General features: G+C 36.3%; 1 protein-coding gene across 10 annotated transcripts in view; it reads right to left on the bottom strand.

Moving 5' to 3' along the window:
- The window catches only part of rims1b (regulating synaptic membrane exocytosis 1b), a 58,603-nt gene that overhangs the window by 10,044 nt on the left and 24,670 nt on the right, over nt 1–23,889 (bottom strand). For 3 of the 10 annotated variants that reach the window (XM_046837021.1, XM_046837022.1, XM_046837028.1), the window contains 23 exons: nt 22,773–23,656; nt 21,173–21,213; nt 20,261–20,371; nt 19,971–20,070; nt 19,679–19,802; nt 18,625–18,671; nt 18,376–18,494; nt 16,507–16,637; nt 15,666–15,852; nt 15,224–15,377; nt 12,123–12,179; nt 10,971–11,124; nt 10,306–10,419; nt 9,290–9,352; nt 8,002–8,079; nt 7,647–7,766; nt 6,169–6,258; nt 5,461–5,526; nt 3,573–3,656; nt 2,646–2,752; nt 2,407–2,525; nt 1,841–1,992; nt 1,333–1,485 (listed from right to left, as the gene is read on the bottom strand). In XM_046837021.1, coding sequence (XP_046692977.1) covers nt 1,333–1,485; nt 1,841–1,992; nt 2,407–2,525; nt 2,646–2,752; nt 3,573–3,656; nt 5,461–5,526; nt 6,169–6,258; nt 7,647–7,766; nt 8,002–8,079; nt 9,290–9,352; nt 10,306–10,419; nt 10,971–11,124; nt 12,123–12,179; nt 15,224–15,377; nt 15,666–15,852; nt 16,507–16,637; nt 18,376–18,494; nt 18,625–18,671; nt 19,679–19,802; nt 19,971–20,070; nt 20,261–20,371; nt 21,173–21,213; nt 22,773–23,656 — 3,255 coding nt within the window. The remainder of the gene's footprint in view (nt 1–1,332; nt 1,486–1,840; nt 1,993–2,406; nt 2,526–2,645; nt 2,753–3,572; nt 3,657–5,460; nt 5,527–6,168; nt 6,259–7,646; nt 7,767–8,001; nt 8,080–9,289; nt 9,353–10,305; nt 10,420–10,970; nt 11,125–12,122; nt 12,180–15,223; nt 15,378–15,665; nt 15,853–16,506; nt 16,638–18,375; nt 18,495–18,624; nt 18,672–19,678; nt 19,803–19,970; nt 20,071–20,260; nt 20,372–21,172; nt 21,214–22,772; nt 23,657–23,889) is intronic. The other 7 variants (XM_046837020.1, XM_046837031.1, XM_046837023.1 and 4 more) reach the window with 6 other exon arrangements.

The raw sequence follows: 23,889 nt of genomic DNA, 5'->3' as shown, positions 1-23,889 counted from the left end.
GTCAATTAATAGAAAAGACCATGCAAATTTAGCAAACACCCAGACCAAGTTTTGTTTTTGTTATATTTTCTAGGCAGAAGCATATATGTGTACATGAGTAAAAACTAATGTGCATCTCCATAACTGAGGCAATTCTGATGCATAGCCAATGATAACTTTCTTTCAGCTTCTCCCATTAGGGGTCGCCACAGCGGACCATCCGCATGTTTTGATTTGGCACGTTTTTACGCTGAATGCCCTTATTAACGTAATCCTCCCCATTTATCCGGGCTTGGGACCGGCACTAAGGCTTGTGCAACCGTAATGGCTGGGGTTGGTTACCTGACCGGGGATCGAACCCGGGCCACAGTGCTGAGAGCGCCACATCCTAACCACTAGACCACCAGGGGACCTTGATGCATAGCCAATGATACGATACATTAAAGATTAGATATAATAATGGTACAGATAGTTTGCGTTTATTTCCTCAGCTCAGACAGAGAGCAAACCATAAATGTACTTAAGTGAGTTCTGATGTCTAACGCATCATAAAATCATAAAACAGAATTTATTTTCCTGTTCTGTCTCCAGGAAGATGCAGCTCTACCTCCATCATTACCGACATCCATGTTAATCTGTATTCTATGTGACTCTCAGAACACGCCTCGTTCTCTAGTGTTGTGATGCATCATATTCATGTAGCAGCAGCGACGCTGAGAGAACACACTTGAGAAACAAATCTACATATGAAATATTGTTTACAAATTATTGATCACTTTCTAAATAATAAAATTATTAAATATTAATATATTTAAAGTGTAGACTGGACAATGTAATACATCACAACCTTCATATTATTAGGTTCAGGATGAGAACCATAGCTTTAAAGCAAAAATAATTGAAAGCAGATTGCCTGGCTGGCGGAGACTCTTTCGAGCAAAACAACAGCAAAATCTTTTATTTGTCTGCGAAATCTTTTAGCCGGGTCTCCAAAAGTGTGTCAGGAGCCTCCAGCTGCAGAGTCTCATAACGCTCCAGTTGGCTTCCAGAGCAGCAGGGCGGTACGGAAGCTCGTCTGCACTACATAATACAGCGACACTCCTCTTACACATTTCTCCTCAATATAAAGTGTAACATTTGCATTTATTTTTTTTATTGTGGCCTGAGATCAGCCTTATGTTCTTATGAATGACTAAAAAAACTGTTGTAAGATTTTCACTCTAATCATTTATCATTTTCATTCGTTCATAATATTAGAAAATAGTAAGTTATTGTCTGATTCCATTAAAAAGTTATTATACTATATTTTCTCTGGTGCCAGTGGAGTGCGGCGCCTGTCCATCCCGCAGTTACCTGACATCTCCAGCCACTGAGTGGCGCCGGCGTTTTAGTTCCTCCGAGAAGCGCCTCTTTCCAAGGCTCCTTCTTTGCTCTGGCCTGCTCACCCCCCATGAGATCCTCCTTTCCCTTTTCTCTTCCCCTTTGCAATTCTCCAGTGATTTTGACCTTTGAACCCCGACAGCGTAGCGAAGTGTGAGGAAAATGTAAAAAAATAAAAATAAAAAAAAGGACAAAGAAAGACAGCAGCATGCATAATGGAGACATGTGCAAAGCCATGCAAAAACAGAAAGAATGAGACCAAACCAAAGAGAATAGTTCACAGCCTTGAGGAAATTTTGAATGCTTTTATGTTAGATGTCATGATTATTAAAACATGATGTAAAATCAGAGCCTGAGATTGCTAATCAAAACCTGAGATTATTGACAGAAAAAGTTGAATGTGTCATGATCATATGTGTCTGATTATCAGTGCATGCTTTTCATGTACTGATATGTAATGTGCATGCAAATTTCCTCCAACCTGATCCGTCCGTGTGGTCGCTCTGATTGGACAGACATGTAGCTGGCACTGCTGAGACGAGACGCGCTGCTGGCCCGTGACACGGCAGACACGTCGCTCACATCGCTGTCCGACGACCTCGCCGACATGTTATCACAGCTCCTCTTGTACATCTACACATTTACAAACAACCATCATCAATATCAACATCAGAATCAGCACCAGTCTGCTCCCACATCCTGTACAACTCAAGCTTTAAATAATGGCACTTTAGTTTGGAATATTAGTACAAAATGCTTGCAAGAACTGAAGTACATACAGATACTGGATCGATTTTAATATTCCTAGTGTATGAATTGTAAATAATATATCCTCCTAAAAATCTTTGTGGTCAATGGTCTCAATATCGTACACTAATTCATAACTAATCTGTAAAGACGATTGTGTCTGGTATAGAGGTGTACCCTAAATGCCACAGTCTACAGTGTTGTATTGGACACTTCTATTTGTGTAAAGCTGTGTGTGTGTGTGTGTGTGTGTGTGTGTGTGTGTGTGTGTGTGTGTGTGTGTGTGTAAGACTGACTCACATCTCTCTTGTTCTTTAGATCCATGTCTTGTTCATGGCCTGAGCTGGCGGATGAACCTGGCCGATACGATGGGACCCGAATCTGACTCAATTGCCGAGCTCGCTCTTCTACTGCCAGAGCTGAAAAAAGATTAGATAGATAGATAGATAGATAGATAGATAGATAGATAGATAGATAGATAGATAGATAGATAGATAGATAGATAGATAGATAGATAGATAGATAGATAGATAGACTACCTTGCTCAATACTGCTGCTCTTAGCAGGAAGTTGTGGGAGCTGTCTTCCTCTGCGCACTGATAATGGAGACTCTGTAGGGGAGTTATGTCCTCCATGCATATGTGATCTAGGAAAGAAAGAAAGAAAGAAAGAAAGAAAGAAAGAAAGAAAGAAAGAAAGAAAGAAAGAAAGAAAGAAAGAAAGAAAGAGATCTGCTACAAATCTATATACAAAATGTAGGCGCTAAAACACATGGCATGATACTGACTATCATTGTTTAGCTCAAACATGTTTACATTTCCTTCACACAAACACTTACAGTTGAGACATGATACAGCTGAGCAGCTGAAAGTTACAGCTTTTGCTCAAGGACCCAACAGTGGCCACTTGGTGGTATTACAAACTTAAAATCAGGATCATTAAGCCTTAACCCCTAAGCTCCCACTGCACCATTGTATCGTAATCATGTTGTGCTGTGTTTCTATAAACCAAGTGTTCTAGTTTTTTCTTTATGAGTTACTGTTGATTTGCAGTAATGCTAATTTCTAATGTGCAGATTTATAATTTGTAAATGCAGGTGGATGGAAACTTAAATAGAGAGCAAAGACAGAAACAGGAAATAAAAATAAATGGTGAAATGATTAAAGAAGAATAGGCTTTACAACCCAACAATGACCAACAATCCTAAACAAAATGGGAATTGTGTTTTAATTAAAATTGACTTCGATCAAGTCTATATAACAAATATTTTAGTGGTGTTTCAGCAGACCTACAGCACCATTCTGTTTTACCACTGTGGATTTTACTATATAAACAGTGGGAATTGTTTAGTTTGATACAAAAAAATTGTGGGGAAAAAAAGGCTAAATGAAAGTGGGCAACAGTGCCAGAGTGAAAACTGATCTTAAAAAGGTAGATTTTTAGATTTAGGATTAACCAGAATGCACCTTTCCTGGATGGAGTGCCCAAAGGGCTGGATTGGGCCATCTCTCCTCCACCTGCTGCCCCGCAGGATGGAGGTGGGCTGGATCCTTAATGCAGGAATGAAACACCAGAAAGAAAGAGGTACAAAGAAAAGAAACCCAGAAAAAAAAAAAAAACATGTGAGGCAGCAAAAAAAGCAAGCAAGGAGTTAAAAAAATAAATAAAATAAGAGTCAAGAGTCAAGGTACATTATATGGACAACAATTTGTGGACACCTGAACATAAGATCTGTATGTGTCGTTTGAACATCCTGTTCCACAATTATTTTCCATTTTTTATAATAACCTCCATTATGTTAAAATAACCTCCATGTTTATGGGAAGATGTTACACTAGATTAAGGAAAGTTGTACTGGAGTTTTGTGCTCATCAGTAAAGTCCTGATGTAGGTGAGGTGAGGAGGCCTGGGGTCAGTGCAGTCAGTGTTCCAAATCATCTTGAGATCAGAGCTCTACAGCAGTCCACTCAAGATTTTCCTCTCCAACCCAAACACACCATGTTCATGGAGCTGACGTTGTGCACAGAGTTTTGGGAAAATGTAATGCTACCATGTTCAAAAAACATCCTATACAATTTTGTAACAATTTGTGGTGAAAGTTTGAAAAGAACCACATATGGCTGGAAAAGTCAGGTGTCCCAATACTTTTGTCCCTATAAAGTACGGTTTCTGCATGTCTGAGATGAAACTTAATAATTGATTAAAGATTTTATGAATCATCCCTGTAGAATCTTAATTGGAGACAATACCTACAATAAAGACCACATTTTATATGGTACATTCATTATTATAATAACATTTGAACTTCCACGCAGAACTGCTGCAGGTACGATTTAATTCTAGCATGACGGTTTATCTATTACATTGTACGCATGTTGCTTAAGAAGAGAACCATGTGGTCATTTTAAATTAAAAAAAAAAACAACCTAGCTAACCTACAGTATCTTGCGTGTACGTGTAAGTTTAAGAACTGTGATTTTTTTTTTCTACAGTAAATATCACATTCATCTGTACATAAAAATGTATATGTTGGTGTATGAAATGAATTCATTTGTATTGATGCTGTAAGATAAAGCACATTAAGCTACATTAAAATAAGTGAAATAATACAGTACATTACAGCAAAACATTTAGATAGGACCTTTATTTTGAAACTTCTATTATACCAGATTTACAAAAAATATAATATAAAATCTATATTATATTATATAAAATATAAAATCTATACAAATCTATATTATTTTAACCTCTACCTACTTCTCTTTGTATATTAGTAAAAACAGTATTTTTAATGGTCTGATATTTTTAATATTACAAGACATTGGAATTGACAAATTCTTTGTCAGTCCGTCCTATGCCTTGTTTTTCTGGATACAAATTTATGTTCTAAGGGCAAGAACACCAGAGGCACAATCTGAATACAGGTCACTTTAATAATCTGAATGAACTACCCAGGAAATCCACTAAAGCATCTGTGTTAAACAAACCCGAACACTGAGAACTTCCCTCCTCCTCCTCTTCCTCTGAGAACCATCATTAAAGAAACCTAAAATCTAATTTGCCAACTCTGAATTTGACCCATAATTAATAGATTTATAGTTAGAATAGAAGTGTGAGACAGAAGAAAAAAAGGAAAGTGTTAAGGCAAGACTCTCTAATAAGCGAGACATTATAATAAATAAATAAATAAATACATTATCACAGCTTTTTTGGTGTATCCCCCTATTGCATGCTTTCAAAATCCTCATCACATTATACTGCTGCAACCCTAATCTCTAAAAACGCAAAGTGAAACAAGCGAGGGTGAAGAAACAGAAGAGTGAATAAGTGAACACAGTGCTTGGAAATGCTCACCTGTCATTGTCAATGGATTTCTTGTTCGTTTTTGCGCACACAGGCCTGTCCAAACTGCCTGACAGCCTGAGCACAGCAGGCAATGAATGAGTTGAAGACAAAAGAAAAAGATGAGGTATGAGAAAGCGACTGAATGGAAAAAGAAAAGAAAGATAAAATGGAGCTGTATGATAGGATGGGTGTCTTTCATTTTGGCCTGAGGACAATTCCTCGGCTATTATTAGTACAAATTACAATCAGTCTGCACACCTTATACAAAAGCATTTAAGTAGTACTGAAAGGAGTGATGGTACAGGCTGTTCCAAAAATAATAGGGTGGGTAAAAGGGGGGTCCACAGCAGAGCAGATACAAGATTAAATTAGCAAGGTGCAGAACATAATGTTCACACTGAAAAATAAAACAGAGGCTCTGTGCTGAAATGCAGCAGATCTTACAATTACGCTCCATTTTGTAACCCATGCTCACAATACAGAGTTTCTTCAAGACAAAAATCTATTAAGAATAAACTGCAATAAAAGTTTTTGGACTGGCAATTATTTTAGTAACAGTGATACTACTTCTGGAACACTCTGTAGCAGTGATGTGTGGCCTTTTTGTCCATGTGTGTGTGTGTGTGTGTGTGTGTGTGTGTGTGTGTGTGTGTGTGTGTGTGTGTGGTCACTGCTATAATTATTTTTTTCCTTGCTTTCCTTTTTATTTCTCTGTACCTTTCTCTGTCAGGGGAGCGGAAACTGTTCTCAGGCCTCAGACAGGTCGTACTGGCGCTTCGCACTCGGTCCAACGATGGCTGAAGATCACTGTGGAAGTGAAAAATATGAAAGAATGAAATAAAATAGAAAATGTAATAAGAAATAATAAATTAAATAATAAATTAAATAATAATAATAATAATAATGATAATAATAATAAAAAGAATAAAAAGAATAAATTAAAAAAAGAATTCGAATAGAAAAACAATAAAAAATAATAAATACATACAAAAATAATAAAAATATAAAGAATGAATTAAAATATTTGTATACATTTGAAAGAAAGAAATGAAGAAAGAAAGACATCAGGAACAATTACTATTATTATAATTATTATAATTATTATTATTTATTTATTTATTTATTTTTATTATTATTATTATTATTATTATTATTATTATTATTATTATAAACCTTATGTATGTATAAATCAATCTAAGACTTGGTTAGTGAACAAAATGCTTGAACCGCATTTTTGGCAGTGAGTCAGTGGTTCAGTTTAGAGACTGCCTTCCTCCACGTGCCAGAATGGCTCATTAGTGATTTGGTACTCTGCCTTTTTTTTTTTTTTCGGTCCATCTGGCTGCTACACAAACTCGATCTGTACATGCAGAATATTGACAAACACCTGGCTTCGAACCACGCTTCTGTTTTCCTCTCTTAAATCTTTTTCGTTTCCAGCTGGTCACTAAATCTTCACACTGTCAATAAACAATGCTGAGAACAATCTGAATCCAAGTACTCCAACATCCACCAACTCTCTTTAGATAAATTACTTTGTCAGGTTTAGCAGTTAGGTCTAAAAATGCCACTTACACCATTCTAGTATAGAAGCTGCACAGATTTACAACAGAGTCGCTCTGCTGCTGTACAACCTTGACCAAATTATTTTGTGTGTGTGTATATATATATATATATATATATATATATATATATATATATATATATATATATATATATATATAGGTTGTATTCAAGTGTATTGCTGTAGTTTATTCTTTTCTTGTCTTTTTATATAGCTTGAATAAACACTCTCTGTAACTAAGTCTCATACTGAGAGTCTTTTGTTAAAAAAAAGGTATTATTTCAGTAAAAATTACAATAAATAAAAAAAAGAAATCATTAATAAATCTAAATAGTCCAAAAGGAGAAAAAGTTTTTATAATACTGGGTGGGCATGGCCAGTATTAATGTTGGAGTGTAGGTATATATTCTGCTGCAGTGCCTAGAAATGATCAGAGGATCAGTTATGTTGTGTAAATGATCAGAAAAAGTGGGTGTGGTCAGAGCTTCTGTAAGCATAAGTGTCTATTATTATGAATAATGTTCTAGGATAAGTGTGGTAGCAGATAGGGTCAGCCATTTTCTGTGGCATCAGGAAGGAGAATCAGAGCTCAGAGAAATGGGCTAAGTCTGAATATCTGGAGAGCGCTTACCTAATGCTGACCTCATCTGTAAATCTGAGCACACGCTGTGGGGTGGGGCTACGAGGTGAGACCCCACCCCCTTCTAGCCGCCGTGTTGATTTGATCTTTAGGCATGCAGGAAGGGTGGAGCTTAGCATGGGAATAAAGAAATAAACAGAAAAGCGTGCAAGAAAGGCAAAAATAAAATACTGAATGCCAGAGCCTGGTTGTGTATTGTAAGTGATAAACCAAGCAACAGGATGAGGAACCTCACAAAATGTGTATAAGAAATAAAAAGAAAATCACAGGTTTTAAATCTCACACATATCACAAGGTGCAAAACATGAAGGCATTTTTCCTAATCTAATACAGAGTCAGATCTTACCTGTATATGTCTTTGTGAATGCCATTCACTAACAAAGGCATCTTTGGGGGCAAAGTATTACAGTGTCTAGTTAAGTTCCTAACAAATGTAATGCACAAACGGGCATGCAATGGGAAGGGGTAAAGAAAAAAAGTGCATTAGTGAACAAGAAATGTGAACGTGCAAGATAGACATGCATAGAAAATCAACTTGGAGTATATGTATACTTATATTACATATACAGTAGTCAATCAAGTGATGTACCGCTTTAACCTGGGTTGTGCTTTGTATTATTTTCAGCAGTACAGTCATCCCCATTTATCGTGGTGGCTATGTTCCAAAACGTGATAAACGGACGCCACACCAAAAATGCTATTTTATGTATACAGTACTGTACTGTATAACAATTTACTTCATTTTATAATTAATAATAATATTTGTATTAATAAATTTAATTATTTTCAACATAAAACTCCCTATAAGTTTTTTGGTCTATCGTTGGTTACTGTATTATATTTGATCTATTAAATTACGGTGGACAAATTTGTAGGCCACGTGTCTGAGACATGATTATGTGTCCAGGCTATTCTTGGATATTTGGACATGGGGTTTTGGAAGAAAAACATTATTTAGTATGTATATTTAAACAAAATATGATTCCTGGTTGTGTTATTTACCTTAATGTTGTAATTACTGCACACTGCTTATTTAGAATCTCACCTTTCACTGCCATACACACAGCCGTTTTCAATAATTGAAGTAAGTAGCTTATACAATCTTTAGAGAATATGGAACATGCAGCTGTGTAAAAGGTAAAGAGTGTGTAAAGCCAAAAAACTTCTTGTGCTTAAACTATACACAGTTACAATTAATGTGAGAAGTAAAGAAAAAAATCAGGATGCTTACCAGAGTTCAAAGCCTAAATTTCAACAACCTCTTGAGTGTGAACCAATATAATCATTTGTATTTATTTATTTATTGTATTTATATCTGAATGCTTTGATCCAGCTATCTAGCTTACTAAGCATTTTACAATATACTAGCTACTGATTCTTTTTGCTGCAACCAACCAGACAACAATTTTTTTTACTTTCCCAGCTAATAAAATGACTGTTTTGTCTATCCCTGATTTAAAATCTTCCAAATAATTATTCATCTTTTTATTAGAATAACTATAACTGTTACAATTTAGTATATTTAGTTGTTTGAATGTTTTAACAGCAAAAAGTGCTTGGAAATGACAAGACAATATATTTAAACTGAACTCCAATTTACCATCAAGTCTCCATTTCTTTTTCACAGTTTTTACCTGTTTGTGTGCAGGCACTCAGCACTCCCACCCCGGATTGATCTGTGCATCTCCAGGACCTCACTTAACATTCACAACACAAAACCGAAATAATATTAAACGCCAAGCAAAAGAATCAGTCAACAGAATACAAAAACTGACAGACATATGTTAAGAAAACACTATATTAATAGTGCACATCTACAGTATGATGGGACTGAGTGATGTGTTAGTCTCATTAGTAGAATTAGTAACACAGACACAGGTTCAGTAACATACACACTTGAGTTTAAATTAGCTTTCAATGCACAATCAATCCTTTTGCAAAGATGCTGTAAAATATGGATAGCTTGATATTATAGAAATTCACCTGCAGCCTGTACTGAGAGATGGGATGGAATTCCTCAAGGGTACATGCTTGGAATCTTTATATTGTGGATCTAGAGCATGTAATGTACTTTAAAACTTATTTAAGGTGCATCATTGGATCTTAAGAACTACTGTAAGTGCTTTTATAATGCTGATTTAATTTTCCTAATTATTCATACATGTATATTACTAGAATTATTGATTTATGCACTTTTTCAACCACATTTGACAGAATCAGTGCATTAACAGTGCTTTTAATACTAATGTTGTTTTAATTTTATAGTCACCAAAATCCCAATGTATTTTCTATCATTATATTTATATATTCTGTTGTTTCCTGTCCAGAAATGTATTTTTTTCCTTTAGAGCAGCACTCAGGCCAGAGCAGAAATGTAATAAGAAAATAGAACCTTGTAATCGATTTCATTTCTACTTGCTGGTTTCATGTTTCTGGTATCTGCATTGTGTCCTGATAAGATCCGAACCACATTTGCAGTCAAATGTATTTCTGGTTAGAAAGCCTAAAATGCACTTGAGTGTACTGGACACATAACATTTGACATGTTGTTCTTCATATTGTGCCATACTAAAAAGTGTTATGTGTGTTATGATCCCAGGTAATTATGTGGTATTGAAGTGGTCTATAGAGAAATATGTATTTAAAGTACCTGTCCTCTGAGTAATCATAGTCTGAGTCTCCAGATCGGTGTTCCTGTTGGGGATTGTTGTAGTGAGTGGGGGACTGTGAATGATGCCTTTTCTGGCGAATTTCATCCAGACTTCTGGGAAAAGGGTGAGTAAGAAAACCAGAGAAAAAGAAAAATCACAACTTACAACATTGGTATCAGCTGTGTTTTTTTTCTCTTCACAGTTTAGTAGTTTAGTCTACACCTTTATCCATTTAATTGCTAATGAGTTCCTCAGTATGAAGCTCAATATATCATTAGGATCTAAAGGAAAAGTTATTCATATTCATTGTTTTTTGCAGTAGATAAATAAAACAAAAAATATACATATTTCTCAAGCAAATCATACTTTTTTATTCATATTGTGAACCGATATTTACCATACAGTGCAATTTAAAAAATCCCACACGGTGCAGATATTCTTTAAAATCATACTTCTATTATAATTTGTTATTTAATTAATAAAATAATGACACTTCTATTGTTAATATGATATATGCAGTAAATATGCTGCAAATATGCTGTATACAAAAACATGTTATTTCTGTATTAAACCCTCATCATACATATGTAACTCAATTCTTAATACAGTTCTTTATGCATAAGAGTATAGATTTGATGTCTGCGTGTGTGTGTTTGAGGTGTACCTTTGCATGGGGACATGTGTGTGGCGTGAACGTCCTTTACACTGGTCCTCTCGGTGTGGGGAGACGGATCGTGAGCGATGTTGAATGGCTGTCTGCCTCTCGGGAACCGTCAGAGTGCTGCACCTCTCCCTGTCTCTGGAGTTCCTTTCTGCTGCTGGTATATCAGAACACACATAGGGACACAGGCAGAAACACATACGTGTGCACACACACACACACACACACAAACACACACACACACACACACACACAGTTCATAACTCAGTGATGCAAAAATATATATATACAATTATAGGTTAACAAGGTCAAACTACCACTACCATGCGAGAGGGCTGTGCCGAACTACCAGCACAACTGCTGTACTCTACGACATGCCAAACAGAAGCAAAAGCCCTACACACTTAATTCCTTCTACTTATATTGTACTTGGTAAATAGAGCAGATTTTCAAATCCTACACTTTTCTTAACTCTTTAACACATTCTTAAACTTCATGAGATTCTCAAACTCTAAACCAGACAATCCTAAGCATAAAGCTACAGCAAAGTACGCTATAAGCATGCAACAGATAAAAAGAAAATGAACACAAAATTAGCATTTTGTCATAAGGCCTGTATCAGAGTGTATTAAGCCGCCACAATCTGTTATTTCTACTTAATAACCAGAGTTCTGCAAGCTTTATATCACTTCTAGGCCTTATGAAGATGTTGTAAGTGGTACTACTGTGCGCCATTCCTAGATTTCATGCATTTTGTGAGTATTTTCTCTGCCGTTACAGCTTCATTACTACAAAAGCCCAGCAGAGGGGGAGAGAGACTGACATTATGCCCAATAAACAACAAACACAAGAAAATAATTTATCAGCATATGTAGAATAGTGCTACAGCTGCTAGTCTACCTATATGTTGGAGTTTATAATCAACAGGAAGGAATAAAGGTCTTCTGGTTAATACTAATGAATAAATTAATTCATAGGTAATTTAAGTATTCAGTAGTTTTCCAAAACAGTACTTGCATATAAAGCTGATAATCCAAAGACAAATCGACTGTAATATATCGGCTGGCCAAGTATGAAAGGTCTTTATTCTATCTCTCTCATCCTGTGTTGGACAGCTACGGTGTGATTACGGTCACCATGCGCCCGCCCACCCACCTGAAGACACTACCGTAATTGCATCATCATAATCGGTCTCAATGATGCGATGAGATCCTGAGACATACACACACAGCATATTGTTGAGCAGCTATAAAAATACGAAATCACACAGGACATAATATGCAGCCTGAATGACCGCACGCGTAGCACAGTTCTTTCCGCTCAAGACAGTTTAATAGGTACACCGAGCTTGTATCTACTCCAAGCTTTTTATCAGGTAAACCTAGAATATATGTCACTTTGTAGATAAACAGTTATTCATTTATTGCTGTGAGCTGCTTCCCAAATAATACAGATGGTAAGGATGAAGAAAAACTAAGGTGCTGTTTTCTGCTGTTGCTTTCATATATAAATAGATTACCCAACACTCTGTTCTGCTCTACCATTAGACTTTTGTGTCCATGGCTATTGCTTGAACTCAGCTTTAGTCCTGCTTGCTGCAATTGTCATTAATCAAAGTTGCTATTATCTGGTCAACGTTTGTCCTCCTTGATGGATGTTTTCTGCCGGGACTAAAAATCTAGTCAGAAACTGTAATCTATATGGTAACAATATGTAACTATGGCCACAAAGTGTATCTAGAAGGTGGCTGTCCTAATAAACTGGATATATTCCCAAACGCTTTCTCCCCTGCCATGTCCCACCCTCCAACCAACATTTGACAACTAAATATTAAAGGTATGCACGTGCTTCATCCAGTGGTGTAAAGTATATGTGTAAGTGTACCTCATTACTGTACTTCAGTGGTGGGCCGTCAGGGCCAGCAAGGCCTTCTCTGCTTAAACACCAGCAAGGCCTAAACACTATCACTATTTACAACCCAAATTCTAATATTTGTTACATGAAATTGTATTAATTTATTCCACACAGTTTATTCTCTTTATTTCGTAGTGTTTCTCTTGGCTGCACTGCTTCCAGTACGTGTACGTGGATGTTAGATTTTTTGTCCAATCAGATTTCAGCCTCTCTTTTCAGCCAATCTAATCTGCCCACGGCCTTCAGAATCAGTAGTGCTGACCGATGTTTAATAGACTATATTAGCAATGGGTCTGTTTCTTTAACCAATCAGATTTCAAACTCGCAAGCTAGCTGGCCCAGAATAGCGTCAACATTTTCCCCTCTTCTGATTGGTTGGTCAGAGTGAAACTGTTGCAAGTTCGGCTGGTAAAACATGTCTGTAGCGCTCTGCACACATTAATACACCAGAGTTAGACTTTTTTATGCCCACAATAGCTGACAGAGAAAAGAGAAATTGATTTGGTTTCGAACATACTTAAAAATCAATTTTTTCAAGAAAAGCTAGACATTCTGAAGAGAGGTCGGCCAATCCCAAAGCTAGCTAACTGGTCTCAGCCTGGGATAGGGTTTGTTTACCACTTCCAGACCAGTGAATATGAGCGGTACCACTGGCTTACAGCCTCTGAGGAGCGGTGCAAATTATATGAGTATGCATTATGAGTATAGAGCTCTGGAGAGTAGGTTGTATTTTATTGAAACTTTTTTCATGTTTTTTTCATGTTATTAGACAAATATTGATTCTTAACTGCTCCAGATGATGTAGGTGCACAGTTGCAGTTGTATTGTAGAGTTTTAGATCTCGCTTTATTAAAAATGTTATTCCCCCTCCTTATGTGAAATGCCTCTCTTTTTGTAATGCCACGCGTTGTTGTATTGCGCTTTGTATAGTATTGATGGTTTCTATAATTGCCACGTGATAGTGGCGGTATTAAGAGGTGGATTAATTTTGGTAAGTACCCACTAAAGGCGCAGGTACCAAATGCACGGCCCGCCACTGCTGTTATTAAGTAATTTTTTGCCTACTTTTTACTTTTACTGAGTATCAAAGATATAAGCAACTTTTACTCTCTACTAAACTTTATTTATTATTCAATATATACACTTTTTACTCCACTATATTTTAATTGACAATAACCGTTACCAATTACACAGCAGCTTTATCTGCCGTAGCTCATTTATGCTGCAGAAGAGGCAATACTGCCATCTACAGGGTATTGAAGGTACTAGATACTGTTCAAAATGAAGGCGAATTAGCATCAATTAAAGACATGCCTGCAGCAGGTGACAAAGTCGAAGTATTAGTATTATTTACTAATATTTACAATTTAATTATTATTAATTTCAAAAATATTTGCTTTAATTTTCTTTGTCCATTCAATATAAATGGTTCTTCTACTTTTGTGACATAATGAGTGTTGAGGTGGACAATCTTATTTGTATTTTAGAAAAAAAAAAACTCACACATCAACTGTTTTTGGCTTTTCACTAACATGCGTCTTGGTGTTAGGACTAGTGCATCTTTGAGCCTACATTCAATAGAAGTACTGTTAAAATCATATACTTTTAGACTAAGTCACATTGTAATTGGTTACTTTTATCTTGTAAGGGATTAAGTTTTGCAGTAAGGTATCTATACTTTTGAGGTATTTATACTTTTTAGGTATGAGTGTCAGGTTTACACCTCTAGCTTCCCCCAACACTAATAAAGAGCTGCATCACAGGGCACTTTAACACACTTTGATGAAAAACGACTGCACATACACAAGCTCGCAGATGCCTGTATTGGCTAATATTGCTATGACTGACAGTAAAGAGTAAAGAGGAGGCTATAACTCCAAGGCATCACACAATCTCCTCATGACAGCCAAAAATAAACCACAGGTGTCTAAATAATTTAACTGATTCGATGTACAATATTTGATCTGAACAGATGTCACTGCAGTAACCTCTTTATACTGACTAGAATGTAAAAAAATGAAATGAAATGAACTGAAACATTTCCCATCATGACCTGCAATTCAAAGCCAAACCTAACACCTTCTGATCCAAATCAAGAATTCAGCGACACTGGGCTATAAAAAAAACTTTAAAAATATTAAGTTAACAATGAATTATTTGAAAAAAAATAGTCAACTAAATAATTGTATAAATAATAAATTAATAATAAATAAATATAGAGAAAATAACCCCTAAAAACCAGCATATTTACAATACCGTATTTTCGGAAAATATATTTGTACTCTTTTTGCACCATTATACGTGTGTGTATAAGCCAAATACTGTGAAGACATGACACTCACTCTGTAACTTCTTGCTGGGGCTGTCGGTGTGAACGTGTCTGCGGGGAAGGTATGGGGAGGGTTGGGGTAGAGGGAGTGAGGACGCGTCATGGGTCTGCAGCTTGTACCAATGTGGCTGATCATCCAAGAGAGCAGTTTCAAGTTCGATCAGGATCTGCAAAAAAAGATGAATGAAAGTTCATATATAAGTATAAGTAAATATATTGCATTTGAAAAATAATATACAATAAAATCAATCAAAATAAATAAATAAATCCTTCAATCAATCATTTATAAAATCTAGTTTGGTAATAGAAACTGACACGATATTAACAGAGTCATAATAAGTCTGATTCTTTAATGTTACAAACCCAAATTAGTCTAATCTCGGTGTAATTTTATGTGCTAAAAATTGATGTGATGTACGTAAATATGATGTGTAATTGTGATGTGGCAAAGACACCTCTCCGAGAAACTCGCTTTCCTCCTCCTGTGCTCTCGGCTGGTCCCAAACGGTGATCTCCAGCATGCGCTCCCTGAAGTCCCTGCGGTGAACGTGCGAGTAAAGAAACGTCTGGTTCCATCTCGGCTCCGAGCTCTTCTTCACCGTCTTCGTCCTCCTCTTGCTCTTGTCACTGAAAAAGATCACACTGTGTGTTTGTGTATGTGTGTGTGTGTGGGTTTGTGTGTGTGTGTGTGTGTGTGTGTGTGTGTGTGTGTGTGTGTGTGTGTTAAGTAGAGAGATTGTAAAAATATATTTGAAAATGTATCTGAATCTTCTTATATAATAAACTGTACTTCGCTTGATACTGGGATGAGAGTAGACCACAAACATACACAGCAACAGGCTTCATCTCTTTATTATGTATTTTTCTCATGAGAAGTAAATGTTATCCAAATCATAGCCAAACTACTGTATAAGTGGAAAATACGTTTGAGTTGGCGTACTAAAGAACTTCAGAGGGATTTTACTCATTAGAAGGTTGAAGATTTTACAATTCATATCAAATTTTATTTTTTTAATTCTTTTTGCGTTTGTTTTATGCCTTTATGAAGAAAAAAAAGAAATGTGTGCTGTAATTCCTCCCAACAGAGTTTTACACTGATGGTATGCTAAGTTTGCAACCAAGTAAACCAGTGTTGATTTATGCACTGATGGAGACTTCAAAGCACTTTTGTACGTCGCTCTAGATAAGAGCGGCTGCTCGTTTTTTTTTTTCTAAAAGATGCCAAAAGATCTAGAAGTAAAGTAGCTACTTACTTTAACATGGCCATAAGCACATAAATCACTTAACAACGCTCACCTCCGATCAGGAAGGAAGTACATTTTGACGTAAGGGTTGCGTGGTCGACCGTCTGGACGTGAAGGCAGGTCTATGGCTTGTAACACGTTGACGATAAGCTGATGGCCCACTTTGTCATACCACAGTTTCACCTTGTCGAGAAAAGCATACACGGTCTATATTAGAGTCTGTACAATAGAAATATTTAGAAGATTTGAAGATATCTGTACATTATTAAATACAGTAAAACTTAACCAAGCAGTACAGAACACGCATGTTGCATTCATTCTTATTTTTTTGAAGTTTTAATGGAGAAACAAAAATACAATATATTTTTAATTCTTTTCATAATGAACAGACTAAGAAAACAAAGAGTGGGTTTGAATTGTTTTATCATAGGCGAGAAAAAAATGTCAATATTTCTCTCAACTCAAACACAAAAAAGGCTTGAAATCAGAATGTTCAGTTATAAACCATGCTTTTACAGATGCTCTTGAACACCTTCGGACTTGGCACTTCAGACTAAATAAATACGGCATGGGAATAAATAAGCCTTCGAAAACTGCTCTGTGTGTAAACAAGTGTGTCGAAACTGGATTAGAGAAATCCGATCATCAGACAGCTCCGATTCCTGATGGTTCTTATTCTGTTTCATGTCTGAAAGCTGATGCACTTATAAACCACAGACATGAGTGCATGGTGCTTGGCATAAAAATAACCCTTTGTTGTCTGTTGAAAGGTGTGATTAGCGCCTTCTAGCGCCCCATTGTTTGCCTGTTGTTTAAAATAGCATCACATTAATTCATGTTCCGTTCCTATTATACATAAAAAAGTGTATTTTTTCAGCGATGCTGAACAGTGATGAGCTTGCTCAATTGTTTTATGCTTTCATAGCATTTCTATACATTAAATAAGCCATTGGTTTAAATATGAACTTTCCTTAAGAAATGATGATGATGGTCGTTGGTGTCTTCAAGAAAAAACTCATCAATGATCCTGTCTATGTACTACATGGTCAAAATCTCTTATCAATGCTAATTAAAAATTTTAGATTTGGTCTCTATGTGCTGTTATAATAAACTCCACTCTTTTAGGAAGGCTTTCCACTACATTTGGAATATAATCGTGATGATCTGTGCTAATTCACCTACAAAAGCTTCAGTAAAGTCAGACACTGATATCAGGTTCAGTTCATCCCAAAGGTCTTTAGATCAGAAGAATTCTGGGTTCTGTGGAGGATGCTAGACTTTACCTCATACCAAACTTGGCACTGTTTTCTTGGAGCTATACACAGTAACCTTGCCTTACTGGAACAGGCCTCGGCCTTATAGTTCCAAAGAATGGAAACTAATATAATAGTTAATATTGCCATAAAAAGAAAGGAAAGGCATTTTATATTTAAAGCTGGGGTTAGAGCACAAGGTCAGCCATGTTACAGCACCCCTGGAGTACAGAGGTTTGAGGGCCTTGCTCAAGGGCCCCAATAGTAGAAGCTTGATAATACTGGGGCTTGGATTTCCAACCTTCTGATCAGTAGCCTAGAGCAATAACCACTGAGCTACCACCTTCCCACCCCTGTGTTTAAGATTTACCACCTCCAAGCACCACATTATTTCTTAATTAATTTAAATTGCTTTCTTTGCTTGTAATATTATTTAATTATTATTTTTGGGTCACTGCATTTTAACCACAATTATCTTGCACTTGTTTCTGGTCATTTGTGCTTGTTTTATTCTCAACTGGATGCTCTAGTACTCCATTGTGTCTTATGTTAGCAAAAAGAAAATGTAATTTTAATTATTTGGTCATTATCTGTTATCTTTAAACTTATTTTCTATAATACAATATGACCATGCATGACTAGTAATTATCTTTTGTGCTTGTACTTACTGAAAGCTGGCCTGGTAGGTCCTGAGGCAGGTCTCTCAACATTCCCGGACTGGTGGGGGACATGACGGAGATGGAGGGACGGTCCACCTTGTGAGACTCATCTATAGAACTAGAACCAGCTAATGGGGTGGAAAATAAGAGTGAGAGAGAGAATGACATTTTAATGATATATGATAAATAAAGTTTATTGTTATTATATATAAAAAAATTGCAACTGAATGTGGTGTAAAAGCTAAATAAAAAACCTACTAGATTCAAGAGGAGGATGTGATGTCCCTGGAATTCTTGGTGTGTCTCTTTAAAAGAACAGGAAGGACATTTTAACAGGTATATCATAAATTTCAATACGAAATTATTACACCCACTGGGTGTTGGTGAAAAAACAGAGGATGTTTCAAGTTGAGAGGGTTTGATGTTGGTAGCTAAGAAATGCTAATATGCTAACAATGCCAACAAGGTTTGGGAATACTTTAGGTTCAGGCACTATGGACACTGGACACAATATAACAGTTTGAGTGTTGTACTTACTCATACGCTCTATAAAACTTTTTGAGGGTGTTTTTGGGAGGAACTCGGTGGATGCATCTTAAACATGCAGTGGAAAATCAAATCAAACTGAACAAGTGAAACAAAAAAAGATACACATTCTCCCCGAATATTACACATCTATGCCATTCCAGAACAATTTTCTCTATATGTAGAGATGTAGAGGCTGCTCTATTGTGACTGTGACTAATTAGAAATTCTTTGTTTTAAAAATCCTGGTTGTATACATTAAAAGGCCAGAATTTCACAAAGTACGCAGAGACCCTACAAGAATCCTTAAAAAAAAAATAAACCTAAGCCTAAAACTTAAATCCTAGAACATTTTCCTTATGTCAAATCAGCTATCTTATAATTTGATATAAACAGTGAGCTCATTGACAATTAAATACTAATAAGGTCCTAAAAGAAGAAACTTAAAAAAAAAAAAATAATAATAATAATAATCAAGGTTCAGACTTAAAACACAAGCATGATAACCAACAAGACAATGACAAAGTATCCATACTCAGCCCAATCAAAATGCAACACAAAAGAGGTAAACACAATCAGGCAACAAGCCAGTGACAACACAAGGATAAAAAATGAGAAATGAAAATGTATTTAAAAAATGTGTATGCTGGAGCACTTTAACATAACTTTGGAGATAATTAGTGCAAATAAGATATTAATTTTAGACACCTTAATATCACATATAATACCTGTAGACTAAAATAGAGTGTCTAAACACAACAATTTATGTAAGACATGTTTTGCTTACCCAATTGGCCTTGAAACAACAATTTCTACTTGAGGTGCAGACTGTGACTCTAAAATGATGTTGTACACCTCTTTCTTAGTTGCTCCAGGCAACGCTTTCCCATTCCATTGCAACACCTCATCACCTGAAATCACAAAGGCTACCTTTCAGCCAAACCACTTTCTAATAGCCAGAAATACCATCAGAGTAACACAGCACATAAGGAAAATATTCTTGGCCATGTTTATGACATTAATCTTTATTATTAGTCAACTGAGTTAAACAAATGTACATTTTGAACAATTATCCTTACCTGCTCGTAAATGGCCAACAACGTCTGCCAGGCTTCCTTTCTTTACTTTGGTGATGAACGCTCCAAGTCTTCCAGTCTCTGTAATTTTCCCACCAACCACCTAATGACAAAAAAACATGTACTTGGTAAGTTCTGCAACACAACATCTTGAATAATAAGATACATAGTAAACATTTTAATGCTACTCCTTGACCTGCACTGAAATAGACTAAAATTAGCTTGGCCTTCTACTTAGACATAGATAAAAATGCAGCATGGAGAATGTGTCTGTAGTGTCCTGTTGATCTCACCTTCAGCCCGAGCAAAGAGCCAGCTTCTCGAGGCACTGCCGAGCGCTTGCTAAGAGTGATGCGGCCGATCAAATGATCTCCTTCTTTTGATGGCTGCCACGTAACAGGATGCTGGGGGGAAATGGAATGGTGGTTTTTCAGACCCATTAATGATGAACACAGTCTCGCTGTCATGCACAAACATTCTTATAGAGCGTTAGGCATAACCAAAGGGTAAACATCTACTCTATCAGAGATCTGATGAGGAATTTTTGTACGGTTTGCAAACCACAAGGTAATCACAGTAATGTCAGTGTGAATTTATTTATAAGACGTTGTGGGTGTTCTCTGATGCTTTTTCCATGTTATCAAGCTATTACAGCATGAATTAACTAATTATTTTTTACGCTCTAGTTTAATAATATGCTTTGTAAAACCACTATATAACTTATCAGGTCGATAAATTGCATGAATGTAAGAGTAATCAAAGGTTTAACATTGTCTCAACTTGTAACAAAATCAGCAGTAACAAAATTTCTAGGTAAAGTTGGAATGAGGTTAGCATTTGGTTTTATTAATTTAAATTCTATCAACAAAAGAATAAATTTAATTTATGAAGTCAAATGCATGGGATTACAGTCTGTTACCATATAACTAAAAGGCACTTCTATATTAAATAGCTAATATGATTAGCTACATGACAATTCTCTCAAATAAACTACTCAATTAGAGTATATTACTAAATCTATACTTATTCAAGTCAAAATGCTTGACAACAATGCTTAAATTTTTTTTATGTAATTTTGTAACCTAATATAATTTACACATATTATCTGGCAAATCTTTTAACCCATCATATTCCAACAATTCAGGATTCCTTCTTTAAAACCCCCTATCCAAGATATGTATGAACATACTGTTGATAAAACTTACATGCCATACAGTGGGATCTAGAGGATGACAATCCCAGTCACCTAGAAAAATAAAATAATGCAACTGTGACTACATTAATACTAACCTTATTAGTAAAGTAAGGTATAATGTATTTGGAGTACAGTAATCCCCATTTATCGCGGTGTTTAAGTTCCAAAACCGCCCTCAATAAACGAAAAACCGCGATAAATGGACACCACCACAAAATATGTAATATGTATACAGTACTGTACTGTATTAACATTTTACTTCACTTTATAATTAATAATTCTATTTTTATTAATACATTTTATTATTTCAACATAAAACTCCATAAAAACAATTCCCTATGTTTTTTGGTCTATCGTGCTATCCGCGAGAGCCTGGAAAAATCTGCCAAACAAATTAGTTATGTGTCAAATGCAATTCCACGATAAACCGGTGCACAAGAGTCAAACTGCGGTAAAGGGGGATTACTGTATAACCAATACATTTGTATGCACGATACTGTACAATACAGGAAATGCACATTTTGATAAACTTTGCTAGATGACTAAAAGTAACATTTTGCAGATTGTAACATTCAAATATGTAAAATTTGTTAACATTTTAAAAATGATAATTTGAAAAGTAAAACTGTGTCTAAAAGGCCCAGTTCTTAGTAATGCTGAGTGTATTGTTTGAGGATAAGAAAAGAGTGTGGCATCATTGGTCCTCAGCACAAACTAAGTTTGACCTTTGAATTTAAAGCTTTTACTTCAGATCTTGTGAGCTTAGATTTGGAACAGTATGGAAGAAAGACACACAACAGATTCCTAATGAAAAATAATATTAGGAAGACTTCAAATTAACACAATTCATCCATCCAGCCATCCATCCATCTGCACCGAAATATAAATCCATTCATGTTTGAGGCCCAATAACCAATAATAACTGAGGACAAGGATGAAGAATAACCAATCCAAATGCTAGAGTCACCTCAAACTAATCACTTAGACAACAGGTACAAAAATGAATCATCATGCTTAAAAAACAAACAAAAAAACATCTAACAGATGGATTGTTCGTTATACACAGATGGGAGGTTCTGTGGCATCCAGTACTTCAATTAGTCTCTTCTTCAAACAGATTTTAATAACATCAATTAACAGTCTAGCTTAAAGCTAGCTAAGCAAGAATGCACCATTAAACACCATCAGTAAACTTTTACATAACACAAACTTGATGAAACTAATGCCATAAAACTAATGGCATACACACTGGTTATTTTGCATGCTTCATCATAAGAGTTAGTCATTGTGTAACATGACTGGGTCACTGGTGTATTTTACAAATCTACTGTACTTTGCAGTTTGCAAAAAACTGTGCAAAGATCTCATGACATGATTTCTTCTGGGGCTTTAACAGTTTATTCTGGTTCATTGTTCAAATTGAATTTAAAGAGAAAATGCCATTTTGGAGAAATTAAAGAAATGATTTTCAGAATAGGATTAGAAACAAGGAGATCAAGAATGCAATTTGTTATGAATTGCTCCATAGTTGCTACGTATGGTATGACATCCTTTCATCAACCGAATAAAGTCAAAATTAGTTACTCAAGCCAAGTAAAATACTTCCCAACCTTTTTCACTTATGCTCTCAATCTCCACATCTTCACAACTGGTATACTCAGGTGTTGACCCTCCTTCTTCTTCTGAACTGCTAATGGACATCTGCCTCTTGTTAAGGCCTCGTTTTGGCCTATAAGCACGGGGAGGAGGTGGTCTGAGACATTCTGACTGATCCGAACTAAGAGAAGAATCTTTCCGGAAGCTCTCGGCAGCTTTCTCACGCTTGGTCCTATGTAGCAATGCTGCTGATCCTGGCTCCAAATAGCCTTTGAGGCCCCAATCCTGTCCATCCCTGATGTCTTGGGAGCCTCCAGGGCTCATATGAGAACCACTGTGACCTTGTTTTTGTGGGGGTACAGGGCCCCCGCCAGCGCTACCCCCCACGGTCCTGTCTACAGAGTATGCCCGATGGTTTTCTATTACTGCTTTGCGGTTTTCATTCCCTGCTGTCCTCCTACTTAGCCGGCTTCCTGGGGTCTCACAACCATCCTGAGCCAGGCCCACTTCATTGATGGCCATGTCACTGTGATGTCTTTCTTGTCGCATTTTGGACACTTTGGCATGCATGCGCATCTCTTGTTCTTCTTTTTGAGGTTTGACAGGGTAGCGGGCCAGGTTAGGGTCACTACAGTATCGATTTTGATATTCCTCTTCCCGTCGCTGCTTTTCGCGCTCGCGTTCCTCCTCTTCTTTTTTCCGCTTCTGGTCAGGATAGGCAGTGTCACCAGGGTGGTCATATTCTTGCGAATGGCCTTTCTCTAGACGCCTGCTCTCTCGCCTTTCTCCTGGAGCACGATCTTCTGAAGCCTGACCAGGCATCCTGCCTGGTCCCACTCTCCTTTCACCTCTGACAATGACCTTGCCATTCTGCTCATGTAGAGACACTGGCCTCTTCCTATTATACAAGGAAACAGGGAGTCTGTTATGGTTACCAAAAAAAAAAAAGAGTTCTATACATAGTGGACATTTCAAAATTTCTAAGATGAACCTTTATTTAACAAAGCAGAAACATGAAAGGCTAGGTCACAATTAAACTATCAAATGCTTGACATCATACATCTGTAAATTCATGCCTTGACCAGATAAAGGACTTTCAAACTTTTACATTATGTAACATATGAAATGTTG

This window comes from Silurus meridionalis, chromosome 24 (assembly GCF_014805685.1).
Source record: "Silurus meridionalis isolate SWU-2019-XX chromosome 24, ASM1480568v1, whole genome shotgun sequence".
Classification (NCBI taxonomy): Eukaryota; Metazoa; Chordata; class Actinopteri; order Siluriformes; family Siluridae; genus Silurus; species Silurus meridionalis.
This window is presented reverse-complemented; position numbering and strand designations above follow the sequence as displayed.